The 15,766-nt window shown below is 39.1% G+C and overlaps 1 protein-coding gene across 1 annotated transcript; it reads left to right on the forward strand.

Moving 5' to 3' along the window:
- Positions 1–1,040: 1,040 nt before the first annotated feature.
- On the forward strand, positions 1,041–15,330 carry LOC133572921 (uncharacterized). The gene is made up of 2 exons (XM_061926005.2): positions 1,041–1,233; positions 12,752–15,330. Exons 1-2 carry the CDS (start codon positions 1,155–1,157, stop codon positions 14,455–14,457), a joined length of 1,785 nt encoding a protein of 594 aa, XP_061781989.1. The 5' UTR covers positions 1,041–1,154; the 3' UTR covers positions 14,458–15,330.
- The last annotated feature ends 436 nt before the right edge of the window (positions 15,331–15,766 follow it).

The following is a 15,766-nucleotide window of genomic DNA, read 5'->3' on the forward strand; positions in this document are numbered from 1 at the left end:
ATATATATATATATACATCCTGAAAATATGCAAACAAAACTGTGTTTGGATAATTGATACTTCAAACTTGCATAAATAAATCTTAAGGAATATAACATAACTTGGCTTCTGAGAGCTTCAAAATGTAATGAATAAAATGCTAAAGTTGTTGATAAACAAGCAATTATTTTAATAATTAAATATGGTCATTTTAAATTAATTATTATGATAATATAAAATTAATTCTTTCAAATATGTTTATTTAGATTCTATGGCTGGATGTAATAAGGAGTCAGAAAAAATACAAAAAAAATACAATTAATTTTGATGTTTTTGGCAAAATATAGTAAAAATGTATTTTTTTTTTTTTAAATTAATAAATATATTTATTTTTAGGTAAGATAAACATAATATTACAATTTGTCTCTAGTCTGGATAATTTAGTTCTTGCCACTTTGTTGTCCTCCCGTCGTGAAAAAAGGCTGTCCTCACTCAGGTCCGCATGTAGCTGGAGGGGGCGTGGCCTCCAGCTCCGGCTGAAAATCGGGAGATTTTCGGGAGAATATTTGTCCCGGGAGGTTTTCGGGAGAGGCGCTGAATTTCGGGAGTCTCCCGGAAAATTCGGGAGGGTTGGCAAGTATGCAGAAAAGTGTTAAAAATAAATCATATATCATATATTATTTTTACTTTTAACACTTAAATCTCTAGATCAACTTCAGATCTACCCATCGATTATGAGGGCTGTTTTTTGTTGCTTTTTTTTTTTAGCAAAGACAGTTTTACTTTGTTGAATATTTTGGAGAAGAAATGCGGTCACGTGATGAACGGAAGATGCTGATATGGCGCATGCGCAAACGGATCGCGCTGCAACGTAAATCGAGCAGTAACATTTTACCTTAATAAATAATTATATATTTTACTTCCTTGGTTATAGCTCCTGTTTTATGTTTTTTTGCGTGTTTTTTTGGTTTGGGCTTATATTTTTGAATTGGACTATTCCATGTATTTGTAGCGACTGCGCGTTTGCTCTTATCGGCCGCCGTAGTACAGAATGGACCTAGTTACGTCATAGAAGCTAACGCTAGCAAGTGCTTTAAAATGCTAAATGCTAAATATCGCTGCAGCAAAAAAATAAAATAAATAAAATAACGTCTTTGTTTGTGAAGGAGCGACCGATGGCGGCGGCAGCGGATGGAATGTGTGCGAGGTTTGAAAGAAGGAGAGCGTCGAAGGAGGAGGAACTTTCTCGAACAAGTAAGGAGAATGAGCAAACACAACTGGAAGATCTTAGCAAAAATCACATTATTATGTCACAAGTTAAAGGTATTCTTTAACATTTGTATTATTATGTTACATGTTGTTCATCATTATTATTGTTACAAGTTGAAGGTATGATTTATCATTAAGGGACAAGCGGTAGGAAATGGATGTATGGATGGATGTCACAAGTTAAATATATTCTTTATCATTTTTATTATGTTACATGTCATCATTATTATTGTTACAAGTTGAAGATATGATTAATTAATACTTATATTACAAGTTAGTTGAAGGTATGATTCGTCTTTATTCCTGTTGCAAGTTAAATGTATGATTAAAGGCCTACTGAAATGCGATTTTCTTATTTAAACGGGGATAGCAGGTCCATTCTATGTGTCATACTTGATCATTTTTGCCATATTTTTGCTGAAAGGATTTAGTAGAGAATATCGACGATAAAGTTCGCAACTTTTGGTCGCTGATAAAAAAGCCTTGCCTCTACCGGAAGTAGCAGACGAGTAGTGTGACGTCACAGGTTGTGGAGTTCCTCACATCTGCACATTGTTTACAATCATGGCCACCAGCAGCGAGAGCGATTTGGACCGAGAAAGCGACGATTTCCCCATTAATTTGAGCGAGGATGAAAGATTGGTGGATGAGGAAAGTGAGAGTGAAGGACTCGAGGGCAGTGGGAGTGATTCAGATAGGGAAGATGCTGTGAGAGGCGGGTGGGACCTGAATGACTAAAACAGTAAATAAACACAAGACATATATATACTCTATTAGCCATAACACAACCAGGCTTATATTTAATATGCCACAAATTAATCCCACATAACAAACACCTCCCCCCTCCCGTCCATATAACCCGCCAATACAACTCAAACATCTGCACAACACACTCAATCCCACAGCCCAAAGTACCGTTCACCTCCCCAAAGTTCCATCCATCCATCCATCTTCTTCCGCTTATCCGAGGTCGGGTCGCGGGGGCAGCAGCCTAAGCAGGGAAGCCCAGACTTCCCTCTCCCCAGCCACTTCGTCCAGCTCTTCCTGTGGGACCCCGAGGCGTTCCCAGGCCAGCCGGGAGACATAGTCTTCCCAACGTGTCCTGGGTCTTCCCCGCGGCCTCCTACCGGTCGGACGTGCCCTAAACACCTCCCTAGGGAGGCGTTCGGGTGGCATCCTGACCAGATGCCCGAACCACCTCATCTGGCTCCTCTCGATGTGGAGGAGCAGCGGCTTTACTTTGAGCTCCTCCCGGATGGCAGAGCTTCTCACCCTATCTCTAAGGGAGAGCCCCGCCACCCGGCGGAGGAAACTCATTTCGGCCGCTTGTACCCGTGATCTTGTCCTTTTGGTCATAACCCAAAGCTCATGACCTTAGGTGAGGATGGGAACGTAGATCGACCGGTAAATTGAGAGCTTTGCCTTCCGGCTCAGCTCCTTCTTCACCACAACGGACCGATACAGCGTCCGCATTACTGAAGACGCCGCACCGATCCGCCTGTCGATCTCACGATTCACTCTTCCCTCACTCGTGAACAAGACTCCGAGGTACTTGAACTCCTCCACTTGGGGCAAGATCTCCTCCCCAACCCGGAGATGGCACTCCACCCTTTTCCGGGCGAGAACCATGGACTCGGACTTGGAGGTGCTGATTAAAGTTAAAGTTAAAGTTAAAGTACCAATGATTGTCACACACACACTAGGTGTGGCGAGATTATTATCTGCATTTGACCCATCCCCCTTGATCACCCCCTGGGAGGTGAGGGGAGCAGTGGGCAGCAGCGGTGGCCGCGCCCGGGAATCATTTTGGTGATTTAACCCCCAATTCCAACCCTTGATGCTGAGTGCCAAGCAGGGAGGTAATGGGTCCCATTTTTATAGTCTTTGGTATGACTCGGCCGGGGTTTGAACTCACAACCTACCGATCTCAGGGCGGACACTCTAACCACTAGGCCACTGAGTAGGTTTCTCATCCCAGTCGCTTCACACTCAGCTGCGAACCGATCCAGTGAGAGCTGAAGATCCTGGCCAGATGAAGCCATCAGGACCACATCATCTGCAAAAAGCAGAGACCTAATCCTGCAGCCACCAAACCAGATCCCCTCAACGCCTTGACTGCGCCTAGAAATTCTGTCTATAAAAGTTATGAACAGAATGGGTGACAAAGGGCAGCCTTGGCGGAGTCCAACCCTCACTGGAAACGTGTCCGACTTACTACCGGCAATGCGGACCAAGCTCTGGCACTGATCATACAGGGAGCGGACTGCCACAATCAGACAGTCCGATACCCCATACTCTCTGAGCACTCCCCACAGGACTTCCCGAGGGACACGGTCGAATGCTTTCTCCAAGTCCACAAAACACATGTAGACTGGTTGGGCAAACTCCCATGCACCCTCAAGGACCCTGCCGAGAGTATAGAGCTGGTCCACAGTTCCCCAAAGTTCATACAGCACATATATTTCCCCAAAGTCCCCAAAGTTACGTACGTGAGACTTTTTGAGACTTTTATTAGTAGGTTGCACAGTGAAGTACATATTCCGTACAATTGACCACTAAATGGTAACACCCCAATAAGTTTTTCAACTTGTTTAAGTTGATTCATGATACAGATATATACTATCATATATACTATCATCATAATACAGTCATCACACAAGATAATCATCAGGGTGTATCCATTGAATTATTTACGTGACATGCACATAGCGGCACGCACGTACGGGCAAGCGCTCAAATGTTTGGAAGCGTACTCACGGTACAGTGTCTGCGTATCCAACTCAAAGTCCTCCTGGTAAGAGTCTCTGTTGTCCCAGTTCTCCACAGGCCAATGGTAAAGATTGACTGTCATCTTTCGGGAATGTAAACAATGAAACACCGGCCGTGTTTGTGTTGCTGCAGTCGGCCGCAATACACCGCTTCCCACCTACAGCTTTCTTCTTTGCTGTCTCCATTGTTCATTGAACAAATTGCAAAAGATTCACCAACACAGATGTCCAGAATACTGTGGAATTTTGCGATGAAACAGACGACTTAATAGCTGGCCACCATGCTGTCCCAAAATGTCCTCCACAATCCGCGACGTCACGCGCTGACGTCATCATACCGAGACGTTTTCAGCAGGATATGTCGCGCGAAATTTAAAATTGCACTTTAGTAAACTAACCCGGCCGTGTTGGCATGTGTTGCAATGTTAAGATTTCATCATTGATATATAAACTATCAGACTGCATGGTCACTAGTAGTGGGTTTCAGTAGACCTTTAATCATTATTATTATGTTACAAGTTGAAGGTATTATTTATTATTATTATGTTACAAGTTAAAGGCATGAGTTATTATTAGTATTATTATGTTACAAGTTGAAGGTATTATTTATTATTATTATGTTACAAGTTAAAGGCATGAGTTATTATTATTATTATGTTACATGTCATCATTATTGTTACAAGTTGAAGATATGATTAATTAATACTTATATTACAAGTTAGTTGAAAGTATGATTCGTCTTTATTCCTGTTCCAAGTTAAATGTATGATTAATCATTATTATTATGTTACAAGTTGAAGGTATTATTTATTATTATTATGTTACAAGTTAAAGGCATGAGTTATTATTAGTATTATTATGTTACAAGTTGAAGGTATTATTTATTATTATTATGTTACAAGTTAAAGGCAAGAGTTATTATTATTATTATGTTACAAGTTGAAGGAATGATTCATCGTTATTTTGTTACAAGTTGAAGGTTTGAGTTATTATTATTATGTTACAAGTTGAAGTAATGACTAATTAATACTAATATTACAAGTTACTTGAAGGTATGATTCGTCATTATTTATGTTACAAGTTGAAGGTATTATTTATAATCACTATTATGTTACAAGTTAAAGGCATTAATTTTTATTATTATGTTACAAGTAAAAGGTATGAGTTGTTATTATTTTTATTATTATTATTATTATGTTACAAGTTGAAGGTATGAGTTGTTATTATTATTATTATGTTACAAGTTGAAGACATGAGTTATTATTATTATGTTAAAAGTTAAAGGCATGATTTATTATTATTATGTTACAAGTTGAAGGCATGAGTTATTATTATTTTGTTACAAGTTAAAGGCATGATTTATTATCATTATGTTACAAGTTAAAGGCATGAGTTATTATTATTATTATGTTACAAGTTGAAAGAATGATTCATCGTTATTTTGTTACAAGTTGAAGGTTTGAGTTAATATTATTATGTTACAAGTTGAAGTAATGACTAATTAATACTTATATTACAAGTTACTTGAAGGTATGATTCGTCATTATTTATGTTACAAGTTGAAGGTATTATTTATAATCACTATTATGTTACAAGTTAAAGGCATGAATTATTATTATTATGTTACAAGTTAAAGGCATGAATTATTATTATTATGTTACAAGTAAAAGGTATGAGTTGTTATTATTATTATTATTATTATGTTGCAAGTTGAAGGCATGAGTTATTATTATTATGTTACAAGTTAAAGGCATGATTTATTATTATTATGTTACAAGTTAAAGGCATTCATTATTATTATTATGTTACAAGTAAAATGTATGATTTGTTATTATTATTATGTTACAAGTTGAAGGCATGAGTTATTATTATTATGTTACAAGTTGAAGGCATGCGTTATTATTATTATGTTACAAGTTAAAGGCATGATTTATTATTATTATGTTACAAGTTAAAGGCATGAGTTATTATTATTATTTTGTTACAAGTTGAAGGTTTGAGTTAATATTATTATGTTACAAGTTGAAGTAATGACTAATTAATACTTATATTACAAGTTACTTGAAGGTATGATTCGTCATTATTTATGTTACAAGTTGAAGGTATCATTTATCATCACTATTATGTTACAAGTTTAAGGCATTAATTATTATTATTATGTTACAAGTTAAAGTCATGAATTGTTATTATTATGTTACAAGTAAAATGTATGAGTTGTTATTATTATTATTATTATGTTACAAGTTAAAGGCATGAGTTATTATTATTATGTTACAAGTGAAAGGCATGATTTATTATTATTATGTTACAAGTTAAAGGCATGAGTTATTATTATTATGTTACAAGTTAAAGTCATGATTTATTATTATTATGTTACAAGTTAAAGGCATGAGTTATTATTATTATTTTGTTAAAAGTTGATATTTTGAGTTAATATTATTATGTTACAAGTTGAAGTAATGACTAATTAATACTTATATTACAAGTTACTTGAAGGTATGATTTGTCATTATTTATGTTACAAGTTGAAGGTATCATTTATCATCACTATTATGTTACAAGTTAAAGGCATTCATTATTATTATTATGTTACAAGTAAAATGTATGAGTTGTTATTATTATTATGTTACAAGTTAAAGGCATGAGTTATTATTATTATGTTACAAGTAAAATGTATGAGTTGTTATTATTATTATGTTACAAGTTGAAGACATGAGTTATTATTATTATGTTACAAGTTGAAGGCATGAGTTATTATTATTATGTTACAAGTTAAAGGCATGAGTTATTATTATTATGTTACAAGTTGAAGGAATGATTCGTCGTTATTTTGTTACAAATTGAAGGTTTGAGTTAATATTATTATGTTACAAGTTGAAGTTATGATTAATTAGTATTTATATTACATGTTATTTGAAGTATGATTTGTCATTATTTATGTTACAAGTTGAAGGTATGATTAATTAATACTTATATTACAAGTTAGTTGAAGGTATGATTTATCATCATTATTATGTTAGAAGTTGAAGGTATGGTATTATTATAATGTTATAATAATGGACTGGACTCTCACTATTATGTTAGATCCACTGTGAACTGGACTCTCACACTATTATGTTAGATCCACTATGGACTGGACTCTCTCACTATTATGTTAGATCCACTATGAACTGGACTCTCACACTATTATGTTAGATTCACTATGGACTGGACTCTCACTATTATGTTAGATCCACTATGAACTGGACTCTCACTATTATGTTAGATCCACTATGGACTGGACTCACACTATTATGTTAGATCCACTATGGACTGGACTCTCACACTATTATGTTAGATCCACTATGGACTGGACTCTCACACTATTATGTTAGATCCACTGTGGACTGGACTCTCACTATTATGTTAGGTCCACTATGGACTGGACTCTCACTGTTATGTTAGGTCCACTATGGACTGGACTCTCACAATATTATGTTAGATCCACTATGGACTGGACTCTCACTATTATGTTAGATCCACTATGGACTGGACTCTCACACTATTATGTTAGATCCACTATGGACTGGACTCTCACAATATTATGTTAGATCCACTATGGACTGGACTCTCACACTATTATGTTAGATTCACCATGGATTGGACTTTCACACTATTATGTTAGATCCACCATGGACTGGACTCTCACACTATTATGTTAGATCCACTATGGACTGGACTCTCACACTATTATGTTAGATCCACTATGGACTGGACTCTCACACTATTATGTTAGATCCACTATGGACTGGACTCTCACTATTATGTTAGATCCACTATGGACTGGACTCTCACACTATTATGTGAGATCCACTATGGACTGAACTCTCACTATTATGTTAGATCCACTATGGACTGGACTCTCACACTATTATGTTAGATCCACTATGGACTGGACTCTCACACTATTAACTAGATCCACTATGGACTGGACTCACACTATTATGTTAGATCCACTATGGACTGGACTCTCACACTATTATGTTAGATTCACCATGGATTGGACTTTCACACTATTATGTTAGATCCACTATGGACTGGACTCTCACTATTATGTTAGATCCACTATGGACTGGACTCTCACAATATTATGTTAGATCCACTATGGACTGGACTCTCACACTATTATGTTAGATCCACTATGGCCTGGACTCACACTATTATGTTAGATCCACCATGGACTGCACTCTCACTATTATGTTAGATCCACTATGGACTGGACTCTCACACTATTATGTTAGATCCACTATGGACTGGACTCTCACTATTATGTTAGATCCACTATGGACTGGACTCTCACACTATTATGTTAGATCCACTATGGACTGGACTCTCACACTATTATGCTAGATCCACTCGACGTCCATTTCACCTTTGTGCATTCACGCACAGCATAAAACGTTTAGTGGACAAAATGAGGCAAAGAAGGAGTGGCCTAAAAACGTTTTTCTGTGGCAGCATCGGAGAAAGTTGATTTCTAGGACAGCTGGAATTAGTCGGATTAAACGGCACTCGCCAAATCCTCTCGTCAGTGAAGCATGTTTGATACAAACAGTGGGATTTCTACAATTATGCAGGTTTGTGTCATGTCTGTCCTCCGACAGAAAACATATTCAAACAAAATATATACTTTTTCACCAACTTTTTCCATTTTCATACATGTTTTTAAAAGCTGGTGAGGCACTGACTTCATCACAGTCAGATTTACAAACATATGAACCCTAAAGAGTATCTTATTCACCATTTGATTGGCAGCAGTTAACGGGTTATGTTTAAAAGCTCATACCAGCATTCTTCCCTGCTTGGCACTCAGCATCAAGGCTTGGAATTGGGGGTTAAATCACCAAAAATTATTCCCGGGCGCTGCGCCGCTGCTGCCCACTGCTCCCCTCACCTCCCAGGGGGTGAACAAGGGGATGGGTCAAATGCAGAGGACAAATTTCATTACACCTAGTGTGTGTGTGACAATCATTGCTACTTTAACTTAACTTTAACTTTACACATACAAACTGTAGCACACAAAAAAGCACATTTAATTAAAAAAAACGTTATTATGGTCTTACCTTTACTTATAAATGAAGTCCATGCGCCGCTGTTGTGCTGGATTAATGCACCCCCTGACGGGAGTGTTAATACAACTAAAGCCCTCACTTAAACTTTCCACGTGCAAGATTGAATCTATATAAAAAAGTGTAACCGAGGGTTTATAAATGTGGCCTATACTGTATGAAACTACAAAATAACAAACACGGAGGCTCCAGTTTACACGAGGACCACTTTATTTACCTTCTTTCAAAAACCTCCGCTCCACTCCAACGTGTCATCACTTCCGCTCTTAGCGCCTTCAAAATAAGAGCTCAAGGCATGTACTGTATAACAGTGCATAACAGGAACTTAACATCACAAAGAGGAAAGCCCATAAAAATAGGTTACGAAAGTTATTTAATAAGAAGCCAAAAAGTGCAAATACAATAATGTTCGTGTTGGAGGAGTTGTGAATTAGGTACACCTGCAGTCTGCAGGTGTACCTAATGTTGTGGCCCTACAGTCATTCACAACTCCTCCAACACCAACATTATTGTTTTTGCACTTTTTGGCTTCTTATGAAATAACTTTTTTAAATAGATTCAATCTTGCACGTGGAAAGTTTAAGTGTGGGCTTTAGTTGATATAACACTCCCGTCAGGGGGTGCATTCTACGGCGGGGGTGCAGGAGGCGGGATTACTGCGAGCCTCAGCCAGTGCGTCTTTTGCAGCCGTTTTATGATCGCTCAGCACAAGAAATACGTTACACACATACAGTTGTTGACAAAATACACTGTACATTATATACCTCAGCTAACTAAACTATGGAAATGTATAATATAATTCATATAGCAATACAGTCTCACTGCACAGCAAACCAGCAGTTAGCCGAGTCATTGCGCAATCCATGTTGAGGCACTGAGTGACGTGCCTCAACTGGCTGCTGATCACCGCACCGTCTCTTCTCAGTATTTGTACGGCAAATGTGAAAATTCAGCGATTTTAAATAAAAATAATCTAAAACTGGTTAAGTTAAATGGAAAATAACTTTATAGTATAATCACTGGATACATATAACAATTTAATAAAAATTAAAAAAAATTACATTTTTTTTCTTTTTTTCACCTGCCTCTAGTGACTGCACGTCACTGATATATATATATATATATATATATATATATATATATATATATATATATATATATATATATATATATATATATACAGTGGGGCAAAAAAGTATTTAGTCAGCCACCAATTGTGCAAGTTCTCCCACTTAAAATGATGACAGAGGTCTGTAATTTTCATCATAGGTACACTTCAACTGTGAGAGACAGAATGTGAAAAAAAATCCAGGAATTCACATTGTAGGATTTTTAAAGAATTTATTTGTAAATTATGGTGGAAAATAAGTATTTGGTCAATAACAAAAATTCAACTCAATACTTTGTTATTGCCAACAAAGGTTATATTACAGAGGTCAAACGATTACTATAGGTCTTTACCAGGTTTGCACACACAGTAGCTGGTATTTTTGCCCATTCCTCCATGCAGATCTTCTCGAGAGCAGTGATGTTTTGGGGCTGTCGCCGAGCAACACAGACTTTCAACTCCCTCCACAGATTTTCTATTGGGTTGAGGTCTGGAGACTGGCTAGGCCACTCCAGGACTTTCAAATGCTTCTTACAGAGCCACTCCTTCGTTGCCCGGGCGGTGTGTTTGGGATCATTGTCATGCTGGAAGACCCAGCCACGTTTCATCTTCAAAGCTCTCACTGATGGAAGGAGGTTTTGGCTCAAAATCTCACGATACATGGCCCCATTCATTCTTTCCTTAACACGGATCAGTCGGCCTGTCCCCTTAGCAGAAAAACAGCCCCAAAGCATGATGTTTCCACCCCCATGCTTCACAGTAGGTATGGTCTTCTTGGGATGCAACTCAGTATTCTTCTTCCTCCAAACGCGACGAGTTGAGTTTATACCAAAAAGTTCTATTTTGGTTTCATCTGACCACATGACATTCTCCCAATCCTCTGCTGTATCATCCATGTGCTCTCTGGCAAACTTCAGAGGGGCCTGGACATGCACTGGCTTAAGCAGGGGGACACGCCTGGCACTGCAGGATTTGATTCCCTGTCGGCGTAGTGTGTTACTGATGGTAACCTTTGTTACTTTGGTCCCAGCTCTCTGCAGGTCATTCACCAGGTTCCCCCGTGTGGTTCTAGGATTTTTGCTCACCGTTCTCATGATCATTTTGACCCCACGGGATGAGATCTTGCGTGGAGCCCCAGATCGAGGGAGATTATCAGTGGTCTTGTATGTCTTCCATTTTCTGATAATTGCTCCCACAGTTGATTTTTTCACACCAAGCTGCTTGCCTATTGTAGATTCACTCTTCACAGTCTGGTGCAGGTCTACAATTCTTTTCCTGGTGTCCTTCGACAGCTCTTTGGTCTTGGCCATAGTGGATTTTGGAGTCTGACTGTTTGAGGCTGTGGACAGGTGTCTTTTATACAGATAACCAGTTCAAACAGGTGCCATTAATACAGGTAACAAGTGGAGGACAGAAGAGCTTCTTAAAGAAGAAGTTACAGGTCTGTGAGAGCCAGAGATCTTCCTTGTTTGAAGTGACCAAATACTTATTTTCCACCATGATTTACAAATAAATTCTTTAAAATTCCTACAATGTGAATTCCTAGATTTTTTTTTTCACATTCTGTCCCTCACAGTTGAAGTGTACCTATGATGAAAATTACAGACCTCTGTCATCATTTTAAGTTAGAGAACTTGCACAATCGGTGGCTGACTAAATACTTTTTTGCCCCACTGTATATATATATGTACATACATTTGGTCAAGGACAAATATATATATATATATATATATATATATATATATATATATATATATATATATATATATATATATATGTATATGTATATATATATATATATATATATATATATATATATATATATATATATATATATGTATATGTATATATATATATATATATATATATATGTATATATATATATATATATATATATATATATACATTTGGTCAAGGGCAGATATATATATATTTATATATGTGTATATATATATATTTATTTATTTTTTTTAAAGTTTTTTTTTAATTTTATTTTGTTGTTGTTTTTTTTGTTGTTTTTTTACTTGCGGCCCCAAGTCAAAAAGGTTGGCCAGCCCTGGTTTAGACCTAAAAAACCCTTGGTGGACTCTCCTCTCCTAAAAGAAGGGTCCTTGCTGGGGTTTGTTTGGTTGTTAAAAACATTACTCGCAAAGTTATCAAATGATTTTGATGAAACTTTCAAGGAAGTTTTGAGATTTTGGGGATGATTCGGATCACCGTGTCCTTTGGTGATTGTATGACATCGATGGCTGGCAAAGACAAATTTGTGTCCTTGCCTCGATCTTTTTTACATTGTTGGAGTCAAATGTTGACCAACATCTCCACAGCCTGCAGAAATGTACGTACGTCAAGGTCAGTCTTGATGCATCTCATCTTTGCCGTGAAAAAAGGTCTTAACCAGCTTTTTGTGGGTAAGCAAGCTTGTTACATGAGGCCCCTGGTTTTTACACAAATGTAAAAAAGTTCCTTGTGATCAAAAATCCGAGTTTCAGTGTGTTTGTGTTTGTTGTGTCCGGCAGATGTCCAGCAGCTAATTGGTCATCGAGGACCACATCCCCTTCAGCCAAAAGGGCGGAGCTCCACTTGGAAGCAGGAAGATCCACAGCCCCCGCACATTAAAGCTGAAGAAGAGAGAGAATTTCTTCTAGAGTCAGAAGAGGAGGAGCTTACCAAGTTGCCACCGACTGGTTTCTCTGTGAAGCCTGAAGACAAACCATCTGAGTGCCCACGTTGGTTGTGTCCTGCAGACCTTCAGCCACTGACTGGTGGTCCAGAACAACCTCGGGGGCGGGGCTCCTCCTTGGAACAGGAGGATCCACAGCCACTCCACATTAAAGAGGAAGAGGAGGAGATGTGGATCTCTCAGGAGGAGGCGCATCTCACCAAGTTGCCTCTGACTGTGAAGACTGAAGAGCGTGAAGACGAACCACCTGAGTCCTCACAGCTTCACCAAGGTCCAGGTGAGGAGAAGAAGGGGGCGGAGCCTCCGGGCAGCAGCTCACAGCAACACCGCATGGCGACAGAAGCTGATGGAGGATCACAAGCAGACTTCTTCTTAGCTCCACTGTCAGACGCCGAGGCTGAAGATGAGGAAGGCGCCCACGAAGCTTTGAGCAGCGATACAGACTGTGGAGACGATTTGAAACATTCCGAATGCTCTGAAAAGAATCCGGGTGAGGAACATTGGAACTGCTCAGTTTGTGCTAAAAGATTTACTCTGAAAAGGAATCTGACTCGACACATGTGGACACACTCGGGAGAAAAACCCTTCAGTTGTTCAGTTTGTGGTCAGACATTCCGCCATAAGGTGGGAATGATATCACACATGAGGACACACTCGGGAGAAAAACCCTTTGGTTGTTCAGTTTGCGCTCAAAGATTCGCTCAGAAGTCCAACATGATGTCGCACATGAGGACGCACACAGGAGAGAAACTGTTCAGTTGCTCCGTGTGCGCCGACACTTTCGCTCGCAGGTCCAATCTGAAGCAACACATGAGGAGACACACGGGAGAAAAACCTTACGGGTGTTCATTTTGCGGCCAGAGATTTGTCCAAAGGTCAAATCTGGCCGCTCACATGAGAAAACACACGGGAGAAAAAAGCTTCCGGTGCTCAGTTTGCGGTAAAAGATTCGGTGAAAAAGTGGACATGGTGTCGCACAGGAGGACACACGCGGGGGAAAAGTCCTTCTGCTGTCCGGTTTGTGGCAAAATCTTTTCTTACAAGCACTACTTGAATCAGCACATGTGGAAACACACGGGAGAGAAATCCTTTTCCTGTTCACTTTGCGATCAAAGATTCGCCCACAAGTCCAATATGTTGTCGCACATGAAAACGCACTCGGGGGAAAAACCTTTCAGCTGCTCGGTTTGCGGCGACAAGTTCACCCGGAAGTCCAATCTGGAGCGGCACATGAGGACGCACACCGGGGAGAAACCTTTCAGCTGTTCAGTTTGCGCCAAAAGGTTCGCGCAGAAAGTAGACCTGGTGTCGCACGTGAGGACGCACACGGGAGAGAAACCCCTCAGATGCTCCGTCTGCGGTAAAAGATTCACTGACAACACAGTTATGGAGTCACACATGCAAACGCACACGGGAGAAAAACCTTTTCATTGCTCGGCCTGTAATAAAAGTTATTTACATAAGAAAAGTTTGACGGCACACATGCGGACACACGACAAAGGTTTGCTGTCCAGTTTGGGCAAAAATATCATCGTATCATAAAAGTAAGACGTCAGCTAGCAAGTGATGACCCACTCTGGTATTACCGTATTTTCCGCACCATAAGGCGCCCTGGGTTATAAGCCGCGCCTTCAATGAACGGCATATTTCAAAACTTTGTCCACCTATAAGCCGCCCCGTGTTGTAAGCCGCATCTAACTGCGCTAAAGGAATGTCAAAAAAACAGTCAAATAGTTCAGTCAAACTTTAATAATATATTTAAAACCAGCGTGATGTGGGCGCGCATGGAATCGTATATCAACATGGACGAAGCTGCGTGAAAAAAGCCACCCGGCCTCTTCGCGTAAACTTAAACTTACCTTAACCACTCGCTCATCTTTTCTTCATCCATCCCTTCGAGTTAGCTTTTATGATGACGCCGGCTGGAAAGGTCTCTTTTGGCAAGGTCTTCCTTTTGAATATCACCATGGGTGGAAGTTTCTGGCCATTAGCATGGCAAGCTAGAACCACAGTGAAGGATGACTTCTCATTCCCTGTGGTGCGAATATTCACCGTACGTGCTCCCGTTGTATCCACAGTGCGGTTCACAGGATTATCAAAAGTCAGTGGAACCTCGTCCATGTTGATAATGTTCTCTGGCCGGATCTTTTTTTCAGCTATCTTGTTTTTACAATATGCACGGAAAGTAGCCAGCTTTTCTTGAAAGTCTTTAGGCAGTTTCTGTGAAATAGTAGTCCGTGTGCGGATGGAGAGATTGCGTCTTTTCATGAACCGGATCCCTGTCGCTTAGTAGGAGCCATTTTGTGGTCTTTACAGATGTAAACACACAAAGGAAATGAAACGTACGGTAATATCCGCACGCTTCTTCTTCTTCTACGCGGGCGGGTGGTTGCTTACAGTAGAAGAAGAAGCGCTTCCTGTTCTATGGGGGCGGGTGCTTACCTTGGCGGTTGCTTGCGTAGAAGAAGAAGCACTTCCTCTTCTACGGGGAAAAAAGATGGCGGCTGTTTACCGTAGTTGCGAGACCGAAACTTTATGAAAATGAATCTTAATATTAATCCATATATAAAGCGCACCGGGTTATAAGGCGCACTGTCAGCTTTTGAGAAAATTTTTGGTTTTTAGGTGCGCCTTATAGTGCGGAAAATACGGTACCTTTGTTCCCTGCAAAACAGCTCAAGTTTCCTTTGATGAAGTTTGTGAACACAAGTGTTTCGTTGAATTGATTTATGTCCGGAAGTATTATTATCTTTAAACATTTCTATGAATAGGGCGATACGGCTGAAAACTGTATCACAATATTAGTGTTTTGTATTGTTGCGTTTTGGACCAGTTGTTCCTCCCAGGGAAT

This window comes from Nerophis lumbriciformis, linkage group LG30 (genome assembly GCF_033978685.3).
Source record: "Nerophis lumbriciformis linkage group LG30, RoL_Nlum_v2.1, whole genome shotgun sequence".
In the NCBI taxonomy this organism is placed as follows: domain Eukaryota; kingdom Metazoa; phylum Chordata; class Actinopteri; order Syngnathiformes; family Syngnathidae; genus Nerophis; species Nerophis lumbriciformis.